Below are 26,311 nucleotides of genomic sequence, written 5' to 3'. Positions count from 1 at the left end.
GTCCATGCCTGCGCCTCGAACAGTAATTGTCCGGTACAAAGATGTAGAATCTTAGAATAGAATAGCTCATCATGCAAACTCGGCGCATCTATATCACCTCTGAGAACTCTGCACATAACTGTGAGCTGCTGTCGTTTTCGCCTAACCTCGAGGGAGTTGTAGCCTAATGTACCCAGAAGAAATTTTGTGGGATACATATAGGGGTAGTATCCAGTCATACGTTTGTAAAGGTACCTAAGAAAAGGTATTCTAATAAACATATTCGATTGCTATCTACTGTTTACGTGGAATTGTCAATCGTATATCTAAATGTATATATTATAACGCCCGACATCCAGTTGGTGGGGATGATACCTTAATTTGAGGCATGTCATGCCAAGGCAGAAATTCAGCGGCAGAAATCATGTCAAACTGCTTTTCAGAACACTGACCGTGATATAGCGGTAGATGATACACAGACTATATAACACCAAGTGATCTAGCCGTACCCAGAGCTCTAGATCACCGACAATTTGAGCAGCTCTGCGTTGCACGCTGTCAAATGGTTCGAGCTGATACTGGGGTGCGCCAGACCAGGGATGTCAGTAATACTCCATATGTGGCCGGACCTGTGCTTTGTAGAGCGCTAGAATATGGGCTGAGTTTGGCTTTGCCCTTCACGATAGGTCAGGATGCGATGATCTGGCCGTTCGATCATGTGTTTAGGCTATTAGTAGGCACTCGGTAGTCGGCAGTCGGCACGCGCCTGTAAGGTCATTTGCAGTCGGTCTCAATATGCATCACGCACGATTACAAATTTATAACAGCATCTCTTCATCTTTATTTACTTTTTTGTCTATTCCCCTCAATTGTCACTCGATTAGCAATCGTCTCGTGTTTCAAATTTAATGGCACAACCTAAGCTTTACTTAGTAGGTTCATTTGGATGTAAATGAATAGTACATAAAAAAACTAAAAACGCGCTTTTAATAGAAACCCAACTAAAAATTACATCAATTCCTGCCTGAAAATTATATAAATTAACAAAAATCTTATTTTTCAAATTAAAACATGTAATAATTTTATCAAATGAATGTATTGTCATCGGTCCTCGATAAATATACGTAGCTTGAACGAAATCTCGCTGTTTAAAGTGACGTAATGAACAAATGTATAAAGCATGCAGTCTTTTCCCAAAATATTCCGTTATTTTGATTTTTTAAAGTAAGAATGCATAAAATGCATTTAGTTTCTCGAAATTCTCTTTGATGACATTTCTATCACTACCATCGCTTCGGAAACTAATGGCATTCTGAGAGAGAAGAAGCAACACTGTGCAATTTATTACTCTGCAACATGTATCTATTTAGTTACTTATTGCAATTTACTCTACATAACTTAACTGTAAAGTAAAATTATTTAAGGGGGGTAAGGCGGGTCATCGTATAGAGGTAAATAGAGGTCAACCTGTAATTTATAATATTTACATTTATATATAGGTATATCTTCTTATATATAAAAGTCTCGTCTCCCGGTTTCTGATACCAAACTCCTTCGAAACGGCTTAACCGATTTGTATGAAATTATGTGTGCATATCGGGTAGGTCTGAGAATTGGCCAAAATCTATTTTTCACACCCCTAAATGATAAGGGTGACCCACCCCAAAATATATTTTTTAAATTTTGACAAATTTATATTTTTATTTTATTATAATTAAAAATACATACAACTTCAAATTTTCATCTGTCTACGATCAACAGCTATTTTTGTATCCCGATTTTTATATTATTCTGTTGCATCCACAGATCCAACCCTATTGGGTTGCAAGATGGTAATGGATTACAATAATAATTATAGTACGATTAATTTTGTAGGTCTGAGAATCGGTCGTCATCTACTTTTTAAGCCCCAAAAAAAATTAATGATGGATTTTTTTTTTTTAACTTTATATGGCAATACAACGTTTACTGGGTCAGTTGGTATTATAATAAAATCGTAAGTATTATAATTAAATCTGTTATTAAAATAAAGAAATGTATACGTAATTAACAATAACAAAACCAAGCCCCAGAAAATAGGTTATAGAACGTTTTTTTCACTGTTGTATTGTAGCAAGCTTCTCGGAGTATTAAAGTTATTGTAATTAAGTGTTATCTTTTCAATAGGTTATTGAAATTAAATTTAATCACAGAACAGTTTAAAGAGATATTAAAATATTATCTTAAGGCGACACTAAATGCCAGCGACCTTGAGCGATATCAGTTCACGGCTGCCAGCCCGCCATCTATGTAACAAAACCAATATTTTAAAATTCTTGCGTGGAAAATAGTTTATACGCTTACAATCCTCTTTATTCACTACTAATCTGAATAAATGAACCTACACAAAAAAGTACAAGCTATAAGAATAACTTTTCTGAGAGAAGTGCCAAAAAAATGCGTCACGCCATGCCAAAAAACTTGTTTACCTTCAAAGAAAAGTGGTAGTTCAAAAAGGCTCGGCACTGTTAACTATAACCAACAGTAAGCATTAGCAACCTACAAATAAGACTTAAGGGTACGTGTAACAGGATTAAGTAGTGTTCATAGCTCGAAATGCTATACTTTCACCACAAAACTTGTCTAAAAACACCATGTTTGCGTGTTTTCCGCTTACTCTTTGCCTTTTATCTATATTTAATCTATGTGGACATAATCGCCCTCGTCGTCAATCGGTTCAAATTTTTTTTCGTTTGAAAGGATAGGTAAGTAGAAGTATACTTAGTCTGGCTATAAATACTGTTACAATTTAAAATAAACTAAAATAAATAATAATACTACATTTGAATTTGGAATATGTCATTTATATATGATTATATTCATTGAGTTTACTCATTTTGGCGCCAAAACATTGAACAATATTTTGCGATATTAAAATGGAGTGGGGTGATAAAGAGAACCGAATCGCTGTGATTGCATTACACCAAGTAGGTTGGTAGTAGGTCCATTCCATTAGAAGCACAGCAAACTTCAAGCCAGCCCACATTATAACTCTCTACAAAGTTCAGGTCCGGCCACACATTACTGTCATCTCTGGTCTAGCGCACCTCAGTATCAGCTCGAACCATTCGACCGCGTGCAACGCAGATCTGGTTGAACTGTCGGAGATCTAGAGCTTACTCGGTGTTGCGTAGAGAAGTCGCTTGGTAGTGTCTATTTAGCTATACCGAATTTATCACGGGGAGTGTTCCGAAGACCTGTTTGACCTGATTCCTGCCGCTGAATTCCACCATCACACGACACTTTTTTATTGAAAAATTGTATCAAAAAGACGTGTGGCACACGGGGACTGCCGCGGTAAAGCTATTTATTGCATAGCATTTTTATCAACTTATGCAATTATAATTATTTATTTATTTTATTTATGCAGTATTTTTTACCTTTGTTTATTATCTTTGATATTAATTCAAGTTACACTTTTTGAGCGTGGTGACCGATAAGAAAACAATTTTTTTTTTTACTAAATAAATGAGAAGTTAAAATTGTTCAAAATATTTTTATTCATTCAGGAATATTTATCATTCAAACTATAGGTTTATAGTAACTGAATAATAAGAAACATACGTTTCAGACTTGATATCTTCTAAATATTTGGAAAATACCGCGTCAATGGTGGTCCCATATTTTGTTGTGGATTCATTTTCAAATTCAATATTTTCGAAAGAAAAGTTGTCAACCACTCTGATTTTATGAGCGAAGGTGATGTTGAAATCGCCAGGCAAAATAAGTGGAAATTTATTACCATTTGTACCAAGTATTTCCGACCCTTCTTCAGTGTACTCCAGTACAGTGCGATGAATAAAATGCTCTATATCGTCCAATTTCGGATTCGGAAAAATGTATATAATAATAAAAATTAAAAAAACGTGATAAAAAAATAAAGAAATTAAAAAAATCAAGACGTACCCCAGGCTCGAACCTGGGACCTTCTTCACAAAAAGCATAGGTGATAACCGCTGTTCCATGGCAACTGTAATGACCGTGGCGAAATATCTATATACATCTAGTAATTGGGGTGTTAGGTTTTTTTCGTTACGGAATTTCTGGATTCGGTCTCCACGCTCAAGGTCCGCGATAGAAGCTGTGCAATAGCTTAAAAAATCTTCTTTTTACTAATTATACAAGCTGTCAGTAAAAGTTAATACTTAATTAGTAATTTTCTATTTTGTAAATTACGCGACTCTTTATTAGACAGTTTTTTTTAAAGAAAAGTGTATGAATAGATACGTCAACGTTCATTGAGAAATTAATATTTACAGAAAATATAATCGTGATTACATCGCCATGCAATGGAATCAGAATGAAACGGAAGTAATATTACGCTTTTTTTCACTGAATTTTTTTATTGAATTTTAAAAATAAGTACTCTTTATGCCATTGTTCTCTTTGAAAAATATAATATGTAATTTGGTCACTATTGATGGTTTAAAAGGATTATCAGCTGATGATAGTGATATAACGTATCGAGTTAATCATAATAATATTTTCAAAGGAGTACCATTGTCACCCTCAACAGATATTTTATATTCTATCCAATGAAATTTGAATAACTGACATACCTCGAAACGTAGATGAATGCGCAGAATAAATTTAGGAGCACCAAAATATAATCCCATTATCTTTAACTGTTACAAATACTGGTCCAATTGTTATTGGTATTACATATTATAATGTTACGGATACAAATGAGGTAGATCAACCTTAACTGAAGCTACTTACCCCCTTATTAATAATAGTCTGTTAACTTAAAGCATTGCTAATTCTCACTTTGTCTTCTTCTATTGACCTAAGTCAGAATGAGAAAAAACACTCCTAAGCGGCTGATTAAAGTTAGCGGACCATTATTAATAAGGGGGTAAGACTCCACCTTTGCTGATAGATAAAGGAAACGTTAAACCTAGGAAAAAGAAAGCAAATACTAGCAAACAGTAGTATATGGACATCTGTGAAGTCAAAATACACAGATGACGGTGTATTAGGTCACCAGCCACTATGTTTGGCATTCGTGGACAATGAGAAAGACCGAATGCTGAGCGGTGCTTCAGTCTCTCCAGTGGTTGACTATCGATATATCGATGCCTTGAAGTGTTTGTATGCAAACGGCACCGTGTGAATCCGTCTCCAGGATCAGATCTCGAGGCTTCGAGACTTCAACGGAGAGTCAGGCAAATCGATGTCATATCGCCGAAGATGTCTTAAAGCTTCTGGATTGGGACGAACTGGGCATCAATTCAACGGCGAATACATCGCTCAACCGCGATTCTACGGTGGTTACATGGTTTTAGCCATGATTAAGACGATATCTTAAACATGAATTTGACTGGGCTTTCACGCTCAGAAATGTAACGATTTTGGGTACACCTGAATAATACTCGCTCGATGAGAATGTACTCTTAATTGATTTCACTTCTGTCATTTACATGATTACTCAATAATTTTAATTTGATGATTTGATGTGGCAGATCCCCGAAACATCTTAATAGAGTTTGAAGAAACTTTCACTCGCAAATAGCTCTAGTTATAAGAAGTGAGAATTTAAGCCATTATTATACAGCCTCCCAAGGAGTAGATCTCGAAATGAACACGGACAAGACGAAGAACATGTCTAATATACCAGTGGGAGGCTCCTTTGCACAGGAAGCCGGCTAGAGTATGGGTACCACAACGGCTACTATTTCTGCCATGAAGCAGTAATGTGTAAACATTACTGTGTTTCGGTCTGAAGGGTGCCGTAGCTAGTGAAATTACTCGGCAAATGAGACTTAACATCTTATGTCTCAAGGTGACGAGCCCAATTGTAGTGCCACTCAAAATTTTTGGGTGTTTCAAGTATACTGAGCGGCACTGCATTGTAATGGGTAGGACGTATCAATTACCATCAGCTGAATGTCCTGCTCGTCTCGTTCCTTATTTTCATAAATAAAAAATATATCCATGTCGCACCTAATCCCGTACAGTGGGGAACTGTACTCTCGAAATGTTTCATGAGTACGTCTACAACTACTACGTGGAAAATGATCCAGTTCAGCAGGTATAATTTCGTCCAACCGCAATTACCAACTGAGCGAACCGTTTGAATAATAATAATAATCTATACAATTAACTAAAAACAATGTAACTAATTATTATTCAAAGTTAACTTTCATTAGTATAGGTAACTTAGTGGCTGTCATTAAACTGATTAACCCTATCGTTTCGTACTAGTAAAAACTGTATCACGAAAGGATAGTATTCATCGTCCTTAGATCAGCGATATTTAGGTGCGTGTACTTGAAATTAGCAAACTTATACAAACTAGGTATTTGATTGTGTTCAAAATCGATCAAGTGTTATATTATATTTACGTTATGACTGTTATGTGTGCATGGTGAATGACACATCAATTTTAAATCTTGGTTTGTCTTGTTCAACTCTCAGGTAGTGGCCCCATCTACAGGATCTACGTTACAGTTGATGACCATAGTTTGAAAGAGCGAAAGTAAATTTTCTAATAGGTACAATTATTGGGGTTGAGCAAGTTATCAACTGTAAAGTATATCGTGTAGATTTAGCCACAACCTGTGAGTTGAACAAGACATAGTAAGATTTACAATCGATGTGCCACTTAAACGGTTTCCTCAGTCGGTAAGAGCGGTTGGACGGAACTCGAGAGGCGCGACTTTCCAACTCGGGTGGGCAGCTTCGGGGAGCTCCGTTAAATCTTCTCGTCCCAAATACCCAGTGTCTCAAGACGAATGTTTTAACCAGTGTGTGTTGCCAATGATGACATACGGAACGCGGAGAGGGTTTTGCCTCCTTTTTTTAAGGAATAGGAGGACAAACGAGCGTACGGGTCATCTGTTGTTAAGCGATCACCGCCGCCCACAATCTCTTGCAACACCAGAGGAATCACAGGAGCGTTGCCGGCCTTTAAGGAAGGTGGACGTGCTTTTTTTGAAGGTACCCATGTCGTACCGTCCCGGAAACACCGCACAAGAAAGTTCATTCCACGGCTTTATAGTACGTGGAAGAAAGCTCCTTGAAAACCGCACTGTGGAGGACCGCCACTCATCCAGATGGTGGGGATGATATCCTAACTTGTGGCGTGTCGTGCGAAGGTGAAATTCGGCGGCAGGAATCAGGTTAAATAGCTCTTCGGAACACTCCCCGTGATAAAAGCGGTAGAAGACACACAATGAAGCGAATTCTCTACGCAACGCCAAGTGATCCACCCGTTCATAGAGCACTGGGTCCCCCACAATTTGAGCTGCTACTGGGATACTGGGGTGCGCCAGACCAGAGATGACAGCAATACTCTATGTGTGGCCGGACCTGCGCTTTGTAGAGCGCTAGAATGTGGGCCGGCTTGAAGTATTGCCGTGCTCTATTAATGACGCCCAGTTTCTTTAAAGCCAATTTGGCTTTGCCCTTCAGATAACCACGAAATTGGCAATCGCTCGAGATTTCGAGACCCAGTATTCCGATACTAGGCGAGGCTTTAAGGGAAGTATTGTCGAAGAGCGGTGATACGCCAAATGGGGTTTTTTTAGTGGTAAACTTCAGTCTTCTGGGGGTTAAATTGGACAAGGTTCAGTTTACCCCATTCCGCGACCTTCTCAAGAGAGGACTCGATAGAAGACACAAGTTTCTCCCGGCACTGGTCGACGATTTCCCGAGAGAGACCTGCATGGCCCATATATACGGCATCACCTGTGCTGTCGTCTGCATAGCAATTAATCTTGGAGGTGTCCAACATATCATTGATATGCAGAAGAAACAGCGTGGGAGATAGCACACAGCCTTGGGGCACTCCAGCGTTCACGGGCTTGGGATTCGAGCAAAAACCGTCGACAACGACTTGCATCCTGCACTGCGCCCAGTGAGGAAACTGGAGGTGCAATTACATAAGCTCTCGGGAAGCCCAAATGATGGAAGTTTTGAGAGGAGCGCCTTGTGCCATACACGATCAAAGGCCTTCGCTATATCTAGGCTAACTGCCAGGCCTTCCCCCTTGCTTTCAATAGCCGCCGCCCATCTATGTGTTAGGTATACCAGAAGATCTCCTGCCGACCGACCATGGCGAAAGCCGTATTGTCGGTCGTTGGTCAACTGGTGACCCTCTAGGTATACTAAAAACTGGCGGCTAATTATGCTCTCCATGATTCTCGAGAGCAGGGAGGTAATACCAATAGGCCTGTAGTTTGCCGGATCCGAACTGTCTCCTTTTTTTGGATCGGATGGACAAGGGCTGACTTCCATGAGTCAGGGACTACGCCTTTAGAATAAGAGTGTCGGAATAAACGCGTTAGCACCGGCGTCAACTCAGCCTTATCTAGCAGTGGACGTCTTCCAGCTGACTGCTGAAGTGATGATGAAAGTGAATCATAGTTGAAAATAACGGTAGGAAGTATGCCAGTAGAAAAACTAAACAAACTATTGGAAAAAGGTTTTGAAAGATCCGTGTTCCTTTAAAATAAAATATTTTGAGAAATTACCTAATATACTCTATTAGACAGAAAATTTTCAACCTGTTCTGGCATAAAGATGGCCATGAAAAGTATTGGTATTTCATTTTTAAATTATAATAAATTATCAAATAAAAAAATTGCTAGGTTGCTGGAAACCGAGATGTTATTGATACATTACGATTCGACCTTGCAAAATTAAAGTTAATACTTTGCAGAGCATATTAAATAATTTTCTTGTTAGTAGTATTCATATTATTTAAAAGAAAAATGTACTAGACACTACTTTTAAAATATTTCAAATGAGTAAGTCTCTATACAGATTGGATGTCTGAAGCGAAACATTTTCAACGAATACAATAAGCCACTTAATATCAATACAGACAGAGTATTAAAATAATAATTAAACTTTATCTTCATTGACCAAAGAAACATTTCGTGTGCCAAATATGTACAGAGTTGATAACGAAGGCAATTAATGGCAGGATAACTATAACAGTCAAAATAAATATTTTATAAGAAAAATAAGAGATCAAGAAATGTAGGTATATATCAGATCCAAGCATTAAACGAGTAGCAGTTTATGATTTAGAAAAAAAAATAACAGAAAGAAAATACCCTGTGTATAATTTCACGGCTTTTGATATAATGTTATTATTGGTTATTGCAAAGAGAGGCCCCGATGAAATTTCAAGTTGCTTCTATTTACTTCTATCACTCGAAAGGCGAAGAACCACGAAGAACTTAAACGGGGTAGAAATCAGATTTCTTTCTATTCCGATAACTTTATATTTGCTGTCAATAAAACGATAATTTGACAATAGTCAATATGAGTATGACAGCTGATGAATGATGAGTGTTGGTGAAATAGACGCGCACAAGTGTTGTCGACTTGTCACTGCTGAGTGGCGAGTTCTGAATAGCTGTGATAAATAGTAAATACATAATAATGTATTAAATATTTTTACGCTTAAATTACAATTATCTTATATTGCCCATAAATATTGTAATTCAATTTACAAATTAATTAAACTAATAAGAAAATGAAGATAGCTATTGAAGGTTGTGCTCATGGTGAACTAGATAAAATATATGAATGTATAGAGGCTTTACAAGAAAGGGAGTCAATAAAGATAGATTTATTAATATGTTGTGGGGATTTTCAAGCTGTTAGAAACAATGATGATCTCAAGGCAATGGCTGTACCAGAAAAATATCATAATATTTGTACATTTTACAAGTAAGTATTCGAATTGTTCAATTGTTTATGAAAAGTGAAAAAACACTCAATTATTATATTGTTTTAGATATTACAGTGGAGAGAAGGCAGCTCCAATACTAACATTATTTATAGGTGGGAACCATGAAGCATCTAATTACCTACAGGAATTACCTTTTGGAGGTTGGGTGGCACCAAATATTTATTATTTAGGCCGAGCTGGTGTTATATGGTTTGGAAATTTAAGAATAGGAGGTAAGTTTTCTTTAAAATAAGGCATACAATTTCGAATATTACTTTTGATATGGTTTCATATAGGAAATATTCTAATAATAAATAAATGAATCACCATAAATTTAAAGCATATTATTATAAAAATAGTGGAAAGTAAATTGGAGGTCAACTGATAAGGTATATACATATTTCTATTGAAGCTAAATAAAGAATATTCTTAATATATACAAATCCAGTGTCCCAATATTTGTTTCCAGTGAACCAAATGTAAACTAATGAACAGATTTAAATGGGGATTACTTCATGGAGTGCAGTTTAGTCAAACTTGAGAGATAGGATAGTTTTTATTTCGATTAGGGACCCATAATTATTTTTATTTCCTATATTTGTTTTGTATGGACATATTTTTGACAGTTCTGGTGTAAAACAATTTCATTATAACAATAGGGAATATATTTTAATCAAATAATTCTTGATGCTTTGAAATATTATTGACAAATAAAAACAAACAGTATTTTATTTATTATGTACAGAACAATATCTGTTGTTGTCAAAATCATAAAAATTGGATTATATTTGCACATAAAAGATTTTATGACTATTGTAGTATTGGACTGTCAGTGTGTAATAACTAAATGAAAAAAGTTACTGAGGAAATGTATGTGCAAGCAAATTTTGCCTATGTATTATTAAAATTATCATCAAAGTGCTCTCAGTAGAATGATACACAAGTAACTAAAAAATTTTGGCCCCATGTCATCTATCTAGATACACTTTAATAAAACTAGAGTGGATGTGACAGTATATTGGATATTTTTTTCTTAACACCCATTGTAGGTGATTAAGGAATTGTAGTAGTAGAAAAATACAAATTTTAAAAAAATGTCTATTTTTTTGAACATGTTAATCTCTGGAACTAATGAATAACTTTCATGAAACATGAATACCTTTTTTTATTAATGGCTCCATCGACTACATGTCGTCAATTTATCTAATGTCAAGGTGGAAATATTTTTTATATTTTTGTAGTAGATTGAAGTGCAGTTCATACAAAAAAATTCACCCTTATTTACATGAACGATGTCACGGGCACAGCTAACATTATACTTAATCTCATTGGTGGTAGTTAACCTTTGGCTCTGCTTTAAAATCCTCTAATAATATAAATACACCTATTGATGTTGTTATTATGTAATAATAACACAGGATTATTATTTTTTAGGTATGTCAGGGATATTTAAGGGCCATGATTACTTACAAGGTTTCTGGGAATGTCCACCATATACACAGAATTCAATAAGATCTGTATATCATGTCCGAGCTCTGGATGCATTCAGACTGAAACAATTAGTTGAACCGGTACATGTGATGCTGTCACACGACTGGCCAAGAGGTATAGCAAAATATGGAAATGCAGATAACTTATTAAAGAGAAAACCTTTCCTTAGGTATATTGTATACATACATTAATGTTTACTAGCATGTTATTATATTATATACATATATTATATTACAATAAACCCATGTTAGATGTGGTGCAAAGTTGGAAAATAACGGATTCCTTATATCCTTAGATCCCTATGTTATGTCTGTCAAGACATAACATACACTTTATCTCATGAAAATGACATATATTTCGCCACTCTCAAGGGAATCGAAATTTATAGGGTACTTTCGGTTGATCTAGAACTACAGCAAATAATACCGTCTTATACTACAAGTATAGGGAGAAGTCTGAAGACTATATCATAAAAAAACAGTGTCTTTATGCATGGAATGCTGGTCCAAATTTTGAATTGAGTTAACCATGTCATGTGGAGTGTCATATGAAAGGGCTTGGTATAGCTAGCTCGGATAAGCTAAAACAGATCTATAATTATTATTTTCCTCCCTCGGTGGACAAGTCGAACTCGCACTTATCTTGTTTTTTTTTTTTTTTTTCCCATCGATATTTAGTATTTCCATATTAATAATACTCTTAAACTGATTACGCAAAAACATGATAAGAAGAAGGTATATTACTATAAAATTAATATAATAACTTAATATATATTTTTAATAGTACAGCTTTGTTTTTCAGAGATGATATTGAATCAAACAAATTGGGAAGTCCTCCAGCAGAACAACTGCTGCACAAGCTAAAACCGGACTATTGGTTCTCGGCACATTTACATTGCCAATTTGCAGCTCTAGTGAAACATGAAGATGGAAAGGAGACAAAGTTTTTAGCATTAGATAAATGTTTACCAAAGAGAAGGCATTTACAGATTTTAGATTTGCCCATAGAGTATGATGGTGATAAATTATTGAAACATGATGCCGAATGGCTTGCTGTTTTGAAGAATACAAATCACCTTCTGTCGGTTAAGAATATTGATTCGCATTTACCAGGCCCTGGAGGCAACGAAAGGTGAGAGAAATTTTATTTTATGGACCATTCTAGTGGGTTAACATATTTATCATCACCATAGAAAGATTTACAATAAAAATTCAGCAGTTTTAAAAAAAACGATTTTGATGTTGTCCATGGCATGTTAACCCTCAAACACTAATGATGCATTTGTTCCATTTTTGGTTGTCTATGGAAATAAGTTAGAGTCCACTACTGGTTTGTGTTTGCTTTGCACAAGGTGCCAGTTAGAAGCTTATATATATCTCCACTATGTTTGTTTTGATTTGAAGTGTGCCTGACTGGGCTACCAAGACATATCCTTCTGTCTCAAGCTAAAGTACCGAATCTGGGTGGAACTTTATTTTTTTTTTTACTTATACCACTATACTAGTCACATACCTATTTAAGCCTTGTTTCTTTCGTCAATATTATGTATATGATTATTATAATATTTAATATTAACTTATTAAATATTATAATAATTTATAAATCAATAGTTATTATAACAACTTTCAGTCCAAACAATTGTTATAGATTAATGCAAGTATAGTATTATAATATAATTAAATATAATTTTGAAAGATTTAAAAAGCGTGCACTTATGACTTTAAAAATTAATTAATTATTTGGTATTATTCATATCCTCTATTAATTTACTCTTACAATATAAAATTGAATATTAGAGGGGCTTAGTACAATCTTACCGTGATTAAATAATATTAACTTGATATAATACTGTCAATATGAATGATAGACTTTAAGGTGATGGAATTCAGTTAAAGCTTAGTAGGCAGCTGATCTACAAATTGAGGCAAAAAGTTCCTTGCAAATAGAGATGAAATTTCGTATATTAGTGTTGTCAGACTAAAATATAATGTTTTGGAAATTTATGATATTATCACCCATGTACTGCACAACGGATTAACATAAATCACAGATTAGAATGATAAAAATGCATTTGGTGTGCTTATCTTTTTTTATTTAATATTTATTATTACCCAATATTTTCAGGTACGACTTTACCCCTGATGACGAAGAGAAGAAAAATGTGCTGACCCTGATGAGTGACTTAACAATTAAAAGTGAAGATTTTGTTAGAACTGCTCCAGTGTACAATCGTGATACACCTAAACGAACACCAAGCGAAGCTATTATGAATCCACAAACAACATCTCTGTGTGAAAAACTTGGGATTGACGATCCCCTACAAGTTCTCTTAGCAAGATTAGGTCGACATATGGTACAAACAGAACATAAAAGTAAATTAGATTGTGCTAAAGATGTTTCTCTGGATCAAACACCTATTAAGTGTTCAAAATTATCACTACCAGCCCCAATTACTCCAAGCGATGTTGGAACGGATAACTTATCAGAGAGTGATTCTTTTATGTCACAAAGCAACAGTTTTTTGTCTGAGAGTGGAAATGTGGATTCCGATTGTATGACCCCACCGCAGGCTTTAAAGAAAGTATTTAAAAGAAGAAATTTAGCAATTTATACATCGGATGAAGACCTAAGCAATTCATCGGCTTCAATTTTGGAATCAGAGAGTCCTCGGTCTAGTAAGCTTCCCTGTAAAAGTAATGAAATATAGTACTAACTTATTGTAGTCAAATTGTTTCTTCACACTAGGACCTATTATCTGAATATCATGTTAAGAATTAAAAAAAAATTAAGATGAATTATTATTATATAAATTTCAGCCCTTAATATATTTAAGAAAAATTATGAATGAAATCCTAGCAAATATTATATTATTTTACAATTGCCTTGTTCGAAATTTAATATAATATTAAGAATAAAATGAAAAGTCATTCACTTATTTTATATAGATATGTAACGGTGGAAGTAATATAATTCTAAACAATTTGTTATTTTTTTTTAAAATGATAACCATAACTTCCGGAATTAATTACAAAAAAAAAATATAAAACAAGTTTATGAACGATGCGGGACTCGAACACGCGACCTCACGCGTTCCGTGCTCTCCCAACCGAGCCAACCGTTCAAGTGACGTTTCGTTGATAAATCTTGTATGTCTTGTTCAACTCTCATTGTTTAGATATCAAAGAGCGACATCTCAAGTCAATTTCCTCATATGCAAATATTGGGTTTGAGCAGGTTATCAACCATAAAGTAGATCCTGTAGATGAAGCCACAACCTGCGAGTTGAACAAGACAACAATTTTGAGCTATATAGTTTTATGCGGATATGTTTTAAGTGAAGTTGTAAATTTAAGTGAGCAACGAGAAATTAAAAACGAATACTAAATTTTATGTTTTTACCCCCTTATTCATAATAGTCTGCTAACCTAAAGCATTGCTTACTCTCACTCTGTCTTCTTGTATTGACCTGAGTCAGAATGAAAAAAACACTCCTTAGCGGATGTTTAAAGTTAGCGGACCATTATGAATAAGGGGGTTAATCCCTTACTAAAAAGCCTATTAAAATACAGTATTTTGTGAGGGCGTGACCTTTTTCAAGGTCATCACTACATTAGACAAAAATATAGTAAATACAAGCTCCTGATAGCTTACATACGAAGAGAGTTGAGTGTGTTTTTTTATCTATAACTGTGATTGATAGTTTAGTGCCCGCGTTATGAACTGAGTCGTCGAGCCAGTAATCAGTCTATCTCACTTGCACTCACACAGTAAGTACCTAGAGGGCGTCTTGTAAAAATATCGCTATTCGAAATTGAAAACATCGTCAAAAATGTCCGAGCGGCGTTTTATATACGGATATATTTACTTATACAGATAACATTAAAACATTCATTCAAATGAACACCTTATTTCGTGGCAGTAACGTTCAAAGTCTATTGTATAGGTATGCCTATAAGAAGCTCATTGATTTATATGGTGCGAAACATTTTGTCGGCGATGTATTTTGTTTTAGCAATTGGAATGTAATTATTTAGCAAAATGATTAAATACTTCAAGATTTTTACATAATTTTATTAAAAAGGCTTACCTTGCCTGTATAAATTTCGTTGGAATAATTTGTAGCAGATCTCAAATTCACGTGTTTTTGTGGGTATGAATGAAATTTCATTATTATTGGCAGATCACAGGAGTCAATCGGTCATTCGACTTTTAAATTTTTTAATTTCATACAATGAAAATAAGTTCAAAGGCAATAATTTGCATGCCTACTCTCTACTGTCCTAAATATTATTAAATTTCTAAGTCAAAAGGCACACAGGAACAAAACCTGCTGGTACATTATGTTCTCGCTGATTAGAAGACCTCACTTGAATAATGTGGCCTGTTATAAGGCTTCTAAGCAGATTTATTGCTTATTAGTACAAGGTAGCCGTTCACAAAATTTAAGCCCCATCCGAATTCAGAATCATTCTGCAGTAGTTGAAAGGCAAATTACAGTTATATGATAAGATACTTGATGTTGGCAGATGTGAAAACTTGATACTTAGATAATGATATTAACTATTGGTATAAGTTAGGCAATGTAAGTAAATAATTTTGTATTTTTACTTAAAAAATACCCATCCGAAATAGCTAACAGTTATCTATGAAAACTACTATATTTTGGCAATAAAACTAGTGCAATGAAAAAAGTTGTTTATATTATACCCTACTTTTAAATTGGGTGCTAAGAATCTCCAGAATAATAAAAACAAACTACCTAGTCAGATGAAATGCGATTATATGATAGATATTTGGTACTAGATTTGTATCTTAATACCAGTGGGAGCCTCCCTTTGCACAGGATGTCGGCTAGATTATGGGTACCACAACGGCGCCTCCGAAGTGCTGCCGTGAAGCAGTAATGTGTAAGCATTATTGTGTTTCGGTCTGAAGGGCGCCGTAGCTAGTGGAATTACTGGGCAAATGAGATTTAATATCTGTCAGCTTGATGTGTTTACAAGCGCCACCAACATCATGAACTGCATAAAACATTTGACATTTTAAGTTCACGATAAATGTTGATTAGATTAGACATCCCAATTAATTATAACATTTATTTAACGACTTACTTTGTTAGTACTGTTTTATATAATTATAACTATAATTTTAGAAATAACTATAATAACATATTAATCTTTGGTTATCTTGATTCGTGTGAGTTACTAGTGCCCTATATAGGCCAGAGCGCCCAGTTCGAGAGAACATTACACATTGTTAATTGTAAGGGGTAACGCTGCCCAAATTATATTAAGTTATACGAGGGCTGCACTAAAAGTATCGGGAATGGAATATTTCCACTGTTCCTGTCATATTAAAATCTTTTTAATAGAAAACTCCTTGGTATTAAAAATCGAATACCATTTATTTATTTAAAAAAAGATTCTCGGTCTTGCCACAAGGTCTTTTCAAACTTTTTAGTCGTTGAGAAAATGGATAAAAAAGTGGTTTTACTCAAAAACAGTGTGTTGACCGGATGAATTCTGCATTTGGTGATGAAGCCCCATCCAAAATCACAATTTATCGCTGGTTTGCTGAATTTCAACGTGGACGTGTCAAGGTCGTCTCAAAACTGCAGTCACCAAAGAAAACGTTGATGCTGTGCGTAAGCTGATTGAGGAAGATCGACATGTGACATACCGCGAAATTCAGGCAACTTTAGGCATTGGCATGAGTCAAATACAAATAATCTTGCATGAACAATCAGGTGTAAAAAAGTTGTTTTCCCGATGGATACCGCATTTGCTTTGTGAAGAGCAAAAAGCGGCACGCGTTACTTGGTGCGTCAGAACTCTCGAAAGATTCCACGCAGGATCCTCAAATGCTGTATACAACATCGTATCTGGTGACGAAACCTGGGTATACGCGTACGAACCTGAAACAAAAACCAGTCACGTGTTTGGGTGTTCGAAAAAAAGTTAAAGCCAACAAAAATTGTTGGTTCACGGAGTGTTGCAAAAAAAATGGCGGCCACGTTTGTCTCCAAAACCGGCCATGTTGCGACTATTCCTCTTGAGGGACAAAGAACGGTTAATGCAGAATGGTATGCTAGCATTTGTTTGCCACAGGTCGTTTCTGAACTCCGTAAAGAGAACTGCAACCGCCGCATCATCCTCCATCACGACAATGCGAGTTCTCACACCGCGCACAGAACAAAAGAGTTTTTAGAGCAAGAAAACATAGAATTATTAGACCATCCGCCGTACAGCCCCGACCTAAGCCCTAATGATTTCTATATTTTCCCTAAAATAAATAATAAATTGCGTGGTCAGAGATTTTCATCACCTGAAGAAGCTGTGGACGCCTACAAAACGGCCATTTTGGAGACCCCAACTTCCGAATGGAATGGTTGCTTCAATGATTGGTTCCATCGTATGGAAAAATGTGTAAAATTTCGAGGAGAATACTTCGAAAAGCAATAAATACATTTTTAAATAGTAATGTTGTGTTACTTCCTTGATTCCCGAAATTTTCAGTGCCGCCCTCGTAAGTGGAAAGTGTAAAATACAGATATTTCAATTTTAAGTGCGTTTAAATTACTTACCCTTTCTAAACTTCTTATGTCTCAACATGACGAGCGCAATTGTAGTGCCGCTCAGAATTTTTGGGTTTTTCACTTATCCTGAGCGGTACTGCATTGTAATGAGCAGGGCGTATCAATTACCATCAAATCAACGTCCTATTTCGTCCCTTCTTTCTATAAAAAAAAAAATTGTTATATAAAACTTATCTTGCAGACATATTCTGGTCTAATAAGTTCATGGAAGAGCTAGGTCGTTCATAATGTGCCAGCACAACACATCGCTTAATCATAAATAATTATACCGTATTTTTTCGCTAATACCTACTTAATATACTTACCTATTATAAAAATAAATGTTTCTACCAAACACGAAAGTGTGTTAATACGGATATACGTGTTTGATGCAGCATAGTTATGTTATCTTCCTATAGAATATCTTTGAAGCTTGGCTGGAATGCTTTTTTATGGTCTGTGATTTTGTTCGAAATACGAACTGAAAAGGAGCTGACCTCCATCTATTGATTTTATATTATAGCAACAGAATTCATAACGTTTATATTAATGAGTGGGGTTCCTCAAGGGTCTATTCTCGCACCATTCATTCTAACTTTCTTTATTGGGAATCATCTCAGCCGAAAGACGTGTTATATGCAGCACAGCTATATTATCTTACTGGGGAGAGCATTGATTTTACTATTGGACATTTATCTGTAGTTGTGGGTGTATGTGTGTGTGAATCACAAAATGCTCTTTGAATATTCTGTGATTTATATAAGGAGTTTGATTTTGTTCAGCTTAAAAGGAACCACCCTCCATCTGTTGATTTTATATTTAAACAACAGAATTCATAAGGTTGATGTTAATGAGTGGGGTTTTCAAGGGTATATTATTGCACCGTTTTTCTAATTTTCTCGAAAATCATCTGAGCCGAAAGATGTCCACTTATGGTCAATGGGTACCCTCAAAGATCTCCACGACGAATTAAAGTAATTTTTAATGCGAGTTCCAGCGTGGAACTCAAACACCAGAAATACATTATCAATGCTATGTTTGGAGAGGATTCCGTTAATGTATGCATCGTGGCGTTTCTAGTTTTAATCGCCTTAAGACAAGTCGGTCATCTTCTAGCAACACCTACAGGTAGTTACTAATCAACTAGCTGTTTATTAGACAAATGCTACTCAACACCGACATTGAAACTTGACAAGTACTAGTCGGACTCACCTCCTAGGGTTCCGTAATACTTTTAAATAATAGGATCAAAGACTCCAATAAATCAGCAGTTTATTAAAATGTAACGCGGGAAGAAAGTTTAAAATTCGAAAATAATTTGTATAGAAAAAGGCAAATATTTGATATCCTCTTTTCTATTGTGTTCCGATACTGAAATTTGCTAATTTTCAAGATTATTTAGTACTATTGTTAAATGATGGTTTTACCGGATTATCTTAAGTCTGACAGCCCAACTCTACATCATATTTTTGTGATGGATGCCATAAAAATCAAACTAATGCTATTTTTTAAAAATATATTTTCTAGACTGGTCTTTAATCATATGACCGTAACAAACACAAATCATCAATCAAAATTATCAACAGATTCTAACCAATCAAAATAAAAAGAAAAACATTTCTTCTTCAGTCTTCTCCTCGAATTTCTAGTGGTGATATGGCCAGTATTCCTTATTTATTTTTCTGATTCAATCTCTTTTCATCTTTATGCCATACTTTGAGCACATATTGTCAAATATAGTACAGTTTTCATGAACAACAACATCCTGCGTACCATCACAAGTGCCCCATGGTTTTCCAGAAATGACGAGATCCATCAATATCTTGGCGTTCCCAGTGTTCAGTCGGAAATTGATAAATTCAAAAGGAAATACGCTGATCTCCTCTCGGTTCACCCAAATACCCTGGCTAATGATCTCCTAATCCGTCCCAGAGCGATGAAAAGGCTGAAAAGGAAGGATGTGTTATAGGAAGGCAGATGAAACACTGGTCTCTTCGTCTAAACGTCATACTCACCCAACTCATCCGCTTATAGTCTTATGACTGATCGCAGATCCGACTTAGATAAAAAAAAAAAAAAAGTTTTCATGAACAATATTTTTTTCTTAACTATAGAAGGTAGAGATTTAAGATTAAAAACGTTTTGTTGCAAATTTTATAGGCTTTAATTCTTAGAAACTAAAATTATAAATTAGTAACATTTTTAACTTAAAAAAGATAAAAAAATGAAAATAGACATTTTTAGTTTAGTGTAAAAAAATTCAACTAAAATGTATTACATGTTATTTAATTTTTAATAACTGGTATTGCCTCCTCGAGCTTTGATTACAGCTTCGAGCCGGTTTGGCATACTGAACACTAGGTTTCTCCCATTCTTCTACCAGGGCCTGCTTTAGTGCCCTGAGGGTAGTAGGTGGTGGTCTGCGATTTCTGACTAGCCTCCCAAGCTCATCCCAGGCGTGTTCAATCGGGTTGAGATCAGGACTTCTTGATGGCCAAGCCATCACGCTGATACCGACCTCCTGAATATACTCTTGTATGATATGACCCGTGTGTGGCCGGGCATTATCATGCATCAGCATCAATCCATCACCCATATTTGCTAAATTCGGCCCTGCATATTCATTGAGAATCTCTTGAGCATATCTTTGCCGAGTGAGGGTGCCATTTTGTATGGCTACAAGCTCTGTGCGACCTTCTGAAGATATGCCAGCCCATACATGTACACTGCCTCCACCATATTGGACTCTGTCTGAGATGCAGGCTTGAAGGTATCGCTCACCAGGTCGCCTGTAAACACTTCGCCTTCCATCAGAAGTGTAAAGGGAGAATCGAGACTCATCTGCAAACAAAATTCTTGACCATTCTTCTTCATCCCACTGCATGTGTTCACGGGAGTATCGCAGTCTCGCTACTTGATGCTGTCTCTCGAGTTTTGGGCTACTCGCTGGTCTTCGGGGTTTTAAATTTGCTTCAGCAAGTCTTCTTCTCACTGTACTGTCACCAATGTAGTCCCTCCGGGTCTGAAGTAGCTGTTGCTGGACTTCAACTGCATTTTGGTGGCGATTTCATAACACAGTGGAAATAATATAACAATCTTCTCGAGCACTGGTACACCTGGGTCTGCAATTACAAGGTCTCCTCAGATGGTGTCCAGTCTCTTCGTACCTTCGCTTTACCTTCTGGACCGTTCGTACCGTCACACCCACCATTCTTGCAGTGCGACACATACTGATGATGCCTAGTTCCAGAAAAGCCATGATCCTAGCACATTCTTCAACTGAAAGAGGCATGATAAATAAATGTTATATGCTTTTTAGCATAAATTTTTAAAACAAGACCCATCGATCTTGAAAAAAATTTAAAACAGAAAGAAAAATGTGAATGGTAAATTGTTTTTGAAGTTTTTTTTCAGCCAATTCTTAAAAGAAGGTTACCGACTATAAAGTTTTTATGTACAAAATTAAATTCTCTTTCCTTTTTATTTCGAAAGTATATCTTGTGAACTTAAAACATTATCCCAATTTTAAAAGTGTGATACTTACTTTTGAAGGCCAGTGTATATAGACATATAAATTATCAACAAAACAAAACCTGACACATTGCAACTAGTCCTCTCAGTGGTGAAATGTGAAGACACTCAACAGTGAACAAGAGGTCATATTTAGTAAAAAACTAATTTACTTACACCTTTTTCTCTTTTTTTGTTATTACTTTTTCTTTTAAAACTATCTTCCTTGGCACTCTCTCGCTTTTATGAGCTCTAATTGAGATTGAGAAAATAAATGGATAGGTACCCTCTTGCTTTGCCAAATTTATTGGAAGAAGTTGTTTTTCAGGATTTTTGATATTGTTAAGAAATAGGTGGTATTAATTCTTCATTTGTTTCAATGCATTGATTAGTGCAGTGGATCAACTGCATTTATGTTTCTACTTTGATCTATGTTTCTTTATCAGTAGATAACAGTATTAGATCAACAACTAATATAATATCTTTTTTTAATGATTTACATATAATAGGTTATAATGTTGATTAATAATTTTCTGATTTTCTACAAAATGAATATCCACCTTAAGTGATTTTTCTGTAATATATTGTGCTTTTAAATTGCTTTCCATATTTAGTTGGTATCTGCAAAGATTTTGCAATATTAAATCAATATAATGCTATCTTTACCAGACTACATGTTGGCATCTCTGCTTAATTGACCAGTAGAAATTGACTTTTCATTCTAAAAAGGAACAAGTAGGCATTGATGAAAATTTTAAGGTTTGAATGCAATACATTGATGATTTCAAACATAATTTGTGTTATTAATAAACATGAAGTAAAGTTATTCCAATTTTTTAAAAAATTGTCATTATCTTATCTTTGTCACTAAAGAATCAAATGACAGGGAGAAGTAATTTTAAACTAAGTGTAACTTTTCATTATGTTTATTAATAAGACAGGATAAGGTAAGAGGCAAACCCATTAATAGTATCGTTTAGCCTTTGAAAACAAATTACTTTACTTACTTTTTGAGATCACTAACATGATCACTATTGATTCTGACATGCTGGTAGTAGTCTCTGTTGACAGAAGGGATCCAAGTGCAAAATTAGCACTACCATGCTATTAGTTTTTAATATGTGAACAGGCCAGCTCACTAGTATGGCCCTACCCTATTTCCATACAAAAAAACATAGATAAATTTCATTGTAACAATGAAAAAAAAATTTTATGGAACTTAATTTTTTTATAAATCAGTATTCACAATAATTAGGTTACAATGTACTTATTCATCTCATTTTCAAGTATGTTGCAGTCACATTATACTATTTCAATGGCTTAACAAATGTTTCTTCAAATCTGGCATGTTCTTAGGTACAAATTCACATTGATTACATTTAACATTAAAGTTTTGTGCTTTTCAGTTGATATTTTTTCAACATGTCCATTATCTTTTAAACTCCTCAAAACATCTGCAACATCAATATTATTTGTTAATTAAAACACATACATATAAATCGATTAGTAAGAATACTAGCAAGGTTGCAGTTCCAAAACCATATAATTAATAACAATATTTATGGTATTACGCTACCATAATAATTTAAATGTAAATAAACTCCTTACTCAGGCAGCAAACCAAAAACCTGTTTAGCAATTATACTCCATAGAATCCACTCAAATTTCGAATCACTTTTCCAATAACAAAAGATTTACAAGTTGTTAAATATCTAATTTATTAACTTAAATAACACATAATCTATATGACAAAAAGCTTATAAAATATGAATTGTAATAACAAAATAAAATATGTATTAAAAACACCAATAAACTTTATAAGTAAATGTCCTTAAGTACTTAGCTAACAAAAAAATTACCTTTATATGGCAAAAAGAAACTTGTAGTAAAGCTATTCCAGTGTATTTTTGTTTTTAAACATGCTGATATCATATCTTTGCTTATTATATGCATATGCATTCTTTGCATGCTGGGAATACTATGGAAACCAGCTTTGAGCTCCAAATCTGAATGTTCTTCTTGTATATCATGAAACACTTTTCCAAATTCTTCCAACAATAAAATATGACTTTTATCAAGATTATATATACTATTTATATTATCTCGAGGCAGTACGAGGTAATGCACTTTAGCTTTAGGATATTTATCTTTTATGACGACCACTTTATCTGTTTCTTTATAAACTGAAGAAGGGTCATTCATTGATTCTAATAAACCTAAAGACCAGTGGTTCTTCACATGTTTTTGATTTGAATTATTCTGCATTTTAGTTTGACTAGTTCGAATAAGTTTTTCAAATTTCAGTACCTAGAACTTTATGTGGTCTATTGATTTTTATTATAAAGCAAATTTTTTTTTTATTATTTAGAGTATAACTATTATAATCACTTACTAACTCTTAAGCCTTGTATTGATAAATTCATTATTTCATAGTTCATCAAAGAATATATTTATTATTTACTTTTGATATTTTCTGTATTCATATTTCAGTTTCAATTTTCAAACTTTCAAGTTTCAACTCAAAGAATATGTTTTTTTATTATTTATTTAATGGCACAGGATGCAAGCCCATAGGCGAAGAATATTTAATTACTGTATCTGATTACATAATCTGTATCAACTTTTAATGTTTTTTTTTTATTTATTTTATATAAAAGTTCCCCTAAGCCAAGTTTTATTTTCTTATTTTATACCTGAAACAAATGTACATGCTGTTTGCTGACTTTAAAGTTTAAAATTTCTGAATTTTTCAAGAATCCTGAGTGGCACTACATTGTAACGGGCAGTGCTCATCAATATCCATCAGCTGAACGTCCTGCTCGTTTCGCCCCTTATTTTCATAAAAAAATATACTAATGATCAAACAATATGATGGCTTTCTGTAGTGTATTAATACGGTATTTTGAGGAGTATATGATAGCTCTCTTTTTCTACAAGGTTCATTCGATAATACATTCATGTAAATAAGTAAGAGGAGTGGTCCAAGAATAGACTACTGTGGTACTCCCATACTGAGAGGAGCCCAGAAAAATCTCCTCACTCAAATCACACCGATCTTTTCAATTATATTATCGAGTTCAGTTCCTTATAAACCATAGGGATATAGCTTCCTGACCGGCGTTTAATGTTGAACACAATTGAAAGCCTTAGACGAACCAAAAAATATATCAAGTGCCTTCTGTGATTACTCTTAGGCAAAGATATGCCTCAAAGATATTCTTGATTAGCTCAACACCTGCATACATTGTTGTTGCGTAGTCAAGAGCTGCTCTATTTCATAGATGAAAAGAAAGTAAGACACAGTGGTATGCCAAGCTTTATTTTAATCTTAATTATTGATTTTGTATTAATTGTTCTGTTCTGGATTAGTGTTCTGAGAGGCACTGCATGCTTTGTAATGGGCATCACTTACCATAAAGTGAATCTTGCTTTGCTTTACTTGCTTCTTATTTGGACGATAGGTAAGTATACTGTATACTTAGGCATCTATCCCGGGATATAACATTTTATAATCTGGTGCGTATTGAAGCTCGAAGAGAAGAATTAAGATTGCAGCGCACTGGAATTCGTTATTGACAATGTTTGATGCTGTGAGCTAACCTTGGAATACGGCTGTCTCCAAGTTATCGTTTGTGCCGTCCCGGGTTTGAATCGTGCAATGATTTATATGATGAATACCTATGGATGTTTGTTTCCGAGTCATGGATGTTTATATGTGTTTATGTATGTTTAAGTAAGTATATTGTATTAAATATATCGTCTTGCACCCATAGTACAGGCTATGTATGCCTTGTTTGGGGCAAGATATTTTGTGTAAAAGTGTGTCAATATTATTATTTATTATTATTATCGTTTGCGATGCGGACTTTTTGGGTTAAATACATCGATACAAATGACATAGTAGCAGATGCCATTCAAGGAGTGGCAAAGATTGAAGTTAAAGATAAGAAATTTTTACATAATATTAATTAATTCATAATTAAAACGCAATATATATTTACTACTTATTTAATATGTGACATGTGGATTATAATACTTTTTATACAGTTTGTCTTATAAAATACTAATTAATACTTTTGTATTCAACATAAAATGCCAACTCAAAACTTTTCTACTTTTTTATTTACGAATGTTTTTTTGGAAATTTTCATGTGCATTAACGTCTAACGGGCATTCGTAAAAAATAAAATTACTTTACTTATTTAAAATTAAATACAAATTGTCATGACTAAAAAGTTTTTATTATGGTACTTGAGGGCCATTTTCATATAATATGCATTGCAAGTGTTTCAATAAATATCTAAATTTAAACAATGTTAAGGGCCCTAAAATACATAAAATCTTTTTTAGTCATAAGATTTTTATTTTCAATAAATTAAATAATATCAAATAAAATAATTGTAAATATATTCTAACTGTCAGCAACAACGCAATTAACATAGATTATAATTAATATTATTGTATAATCGTAGATACTTTGTACCTTTTAAACTCTAATGTGAAAGTTTTTTGTCAAAATTTTTAGAAAGCACACACGAAGTCTATATAGACTTCGTGTGTGCTTATCGTCTACTTTCTGATGGTGTCTAGATACACCTTAAATTAGAAATAATAAGGCGTGTAACTTATTATTATATCCTTAGTAACAATTAATAAAGGAACGCCATAATAATATTAATCCCATTGAATTGTGTGTAATATAAGGCTGTATACTTAGACAAGGAACGGATATTTTGTGTTACAGGAAACCGGGGAAGCGCGCGCTATTTGATTTGACCAATGAGAGCGCGCGGTGGGATGGCGCCAACCCGTTTTGCGCGAAGTTTCTACTAACGACATAAACTGTCGGCTAACATAATGTTTACATGTGTGTGTCGAGAAAGAGGAAGGGAAACAGAGAGAGCGAGAGAGAGAGAAAGAGGAGTACGCATCAGCTGCAATTAACTACAGTTAAACAGTGTATTAAATCTGATATTATATTAATATGTATTTGTAATATTCTTTAAAAAATCGAGTTAAATGGAATTATTCGA

The 26,311-nt window shown here is 34.5% G+C and overlaps 2 protein-coding genes across 2 annotated transcripts in view; one reads left to right on the top strand and one right to left on the bottom strand.

Annotated features, from left to right (window-relative positions):
• The first annotated feature begins 9,191 nt into the window (after nt 1-9,191).
• Nucleotides 9,192-26,311, top strand: part of LOC126972605 (lariat debranching enzyme) — a 57,891-nt gene continuing 40,771 nt past the window's right edge. The window contains exons 1-5 of the mRNA XM_050819459.1: nt 9,192-9,702; nt 9,770-9,936; nt 11,138-11,363; nt 11,996-12,325; nt 13,319-13,429. Of these exons, the coding sequence (XP_050675416.1) occupies nt 9,506-9,702; nt 9,770-9,936; nt 11,138-11,363; nt 11,996-12,325; nt 13,319-13,429 (1,031 nt within the window). The 5' untranslated portion in view covers nt 9,192-9,505. The remainder of the gene's footprint in view (nt 9,703-9,769; nt 9,937-11,137; nt 11,364-11,995; nt 12,326-13,318; nt 13,430-26,311) is intronic.
• On the bottom strand, nt 22,189-23,784 carry LOC126972505 (aprataxin). Its single transcript, XM_050819323.1, is given in 3 exon segments — nt 22,189-22,664; nt 22,667-22,732; nt 23,138-23,784. Coding segments are annotated over 3 exon segments (546 nt in total). The 5' UTR covers nt 23,544-23,784; the 3' UTR covers nt 22,189-22,590.

Source organism: Leptidea sinapis, chromosome 26 (genome assembly GCF_905404315.1).
Source record: "Leptidea sinapis chromosome 26, ilLepSina1.1, whole genome shotgun sequence".
Taxonomy (NCBI): Eukaryota; Metazoa; Arthropoda; class Insecta; order Lepidoptera; family Pieridae; genus Leptidea; species Leptidea sinapis.
This window is presented reverse-complemented; position numbering and strand designations above follow the sequence as displayed.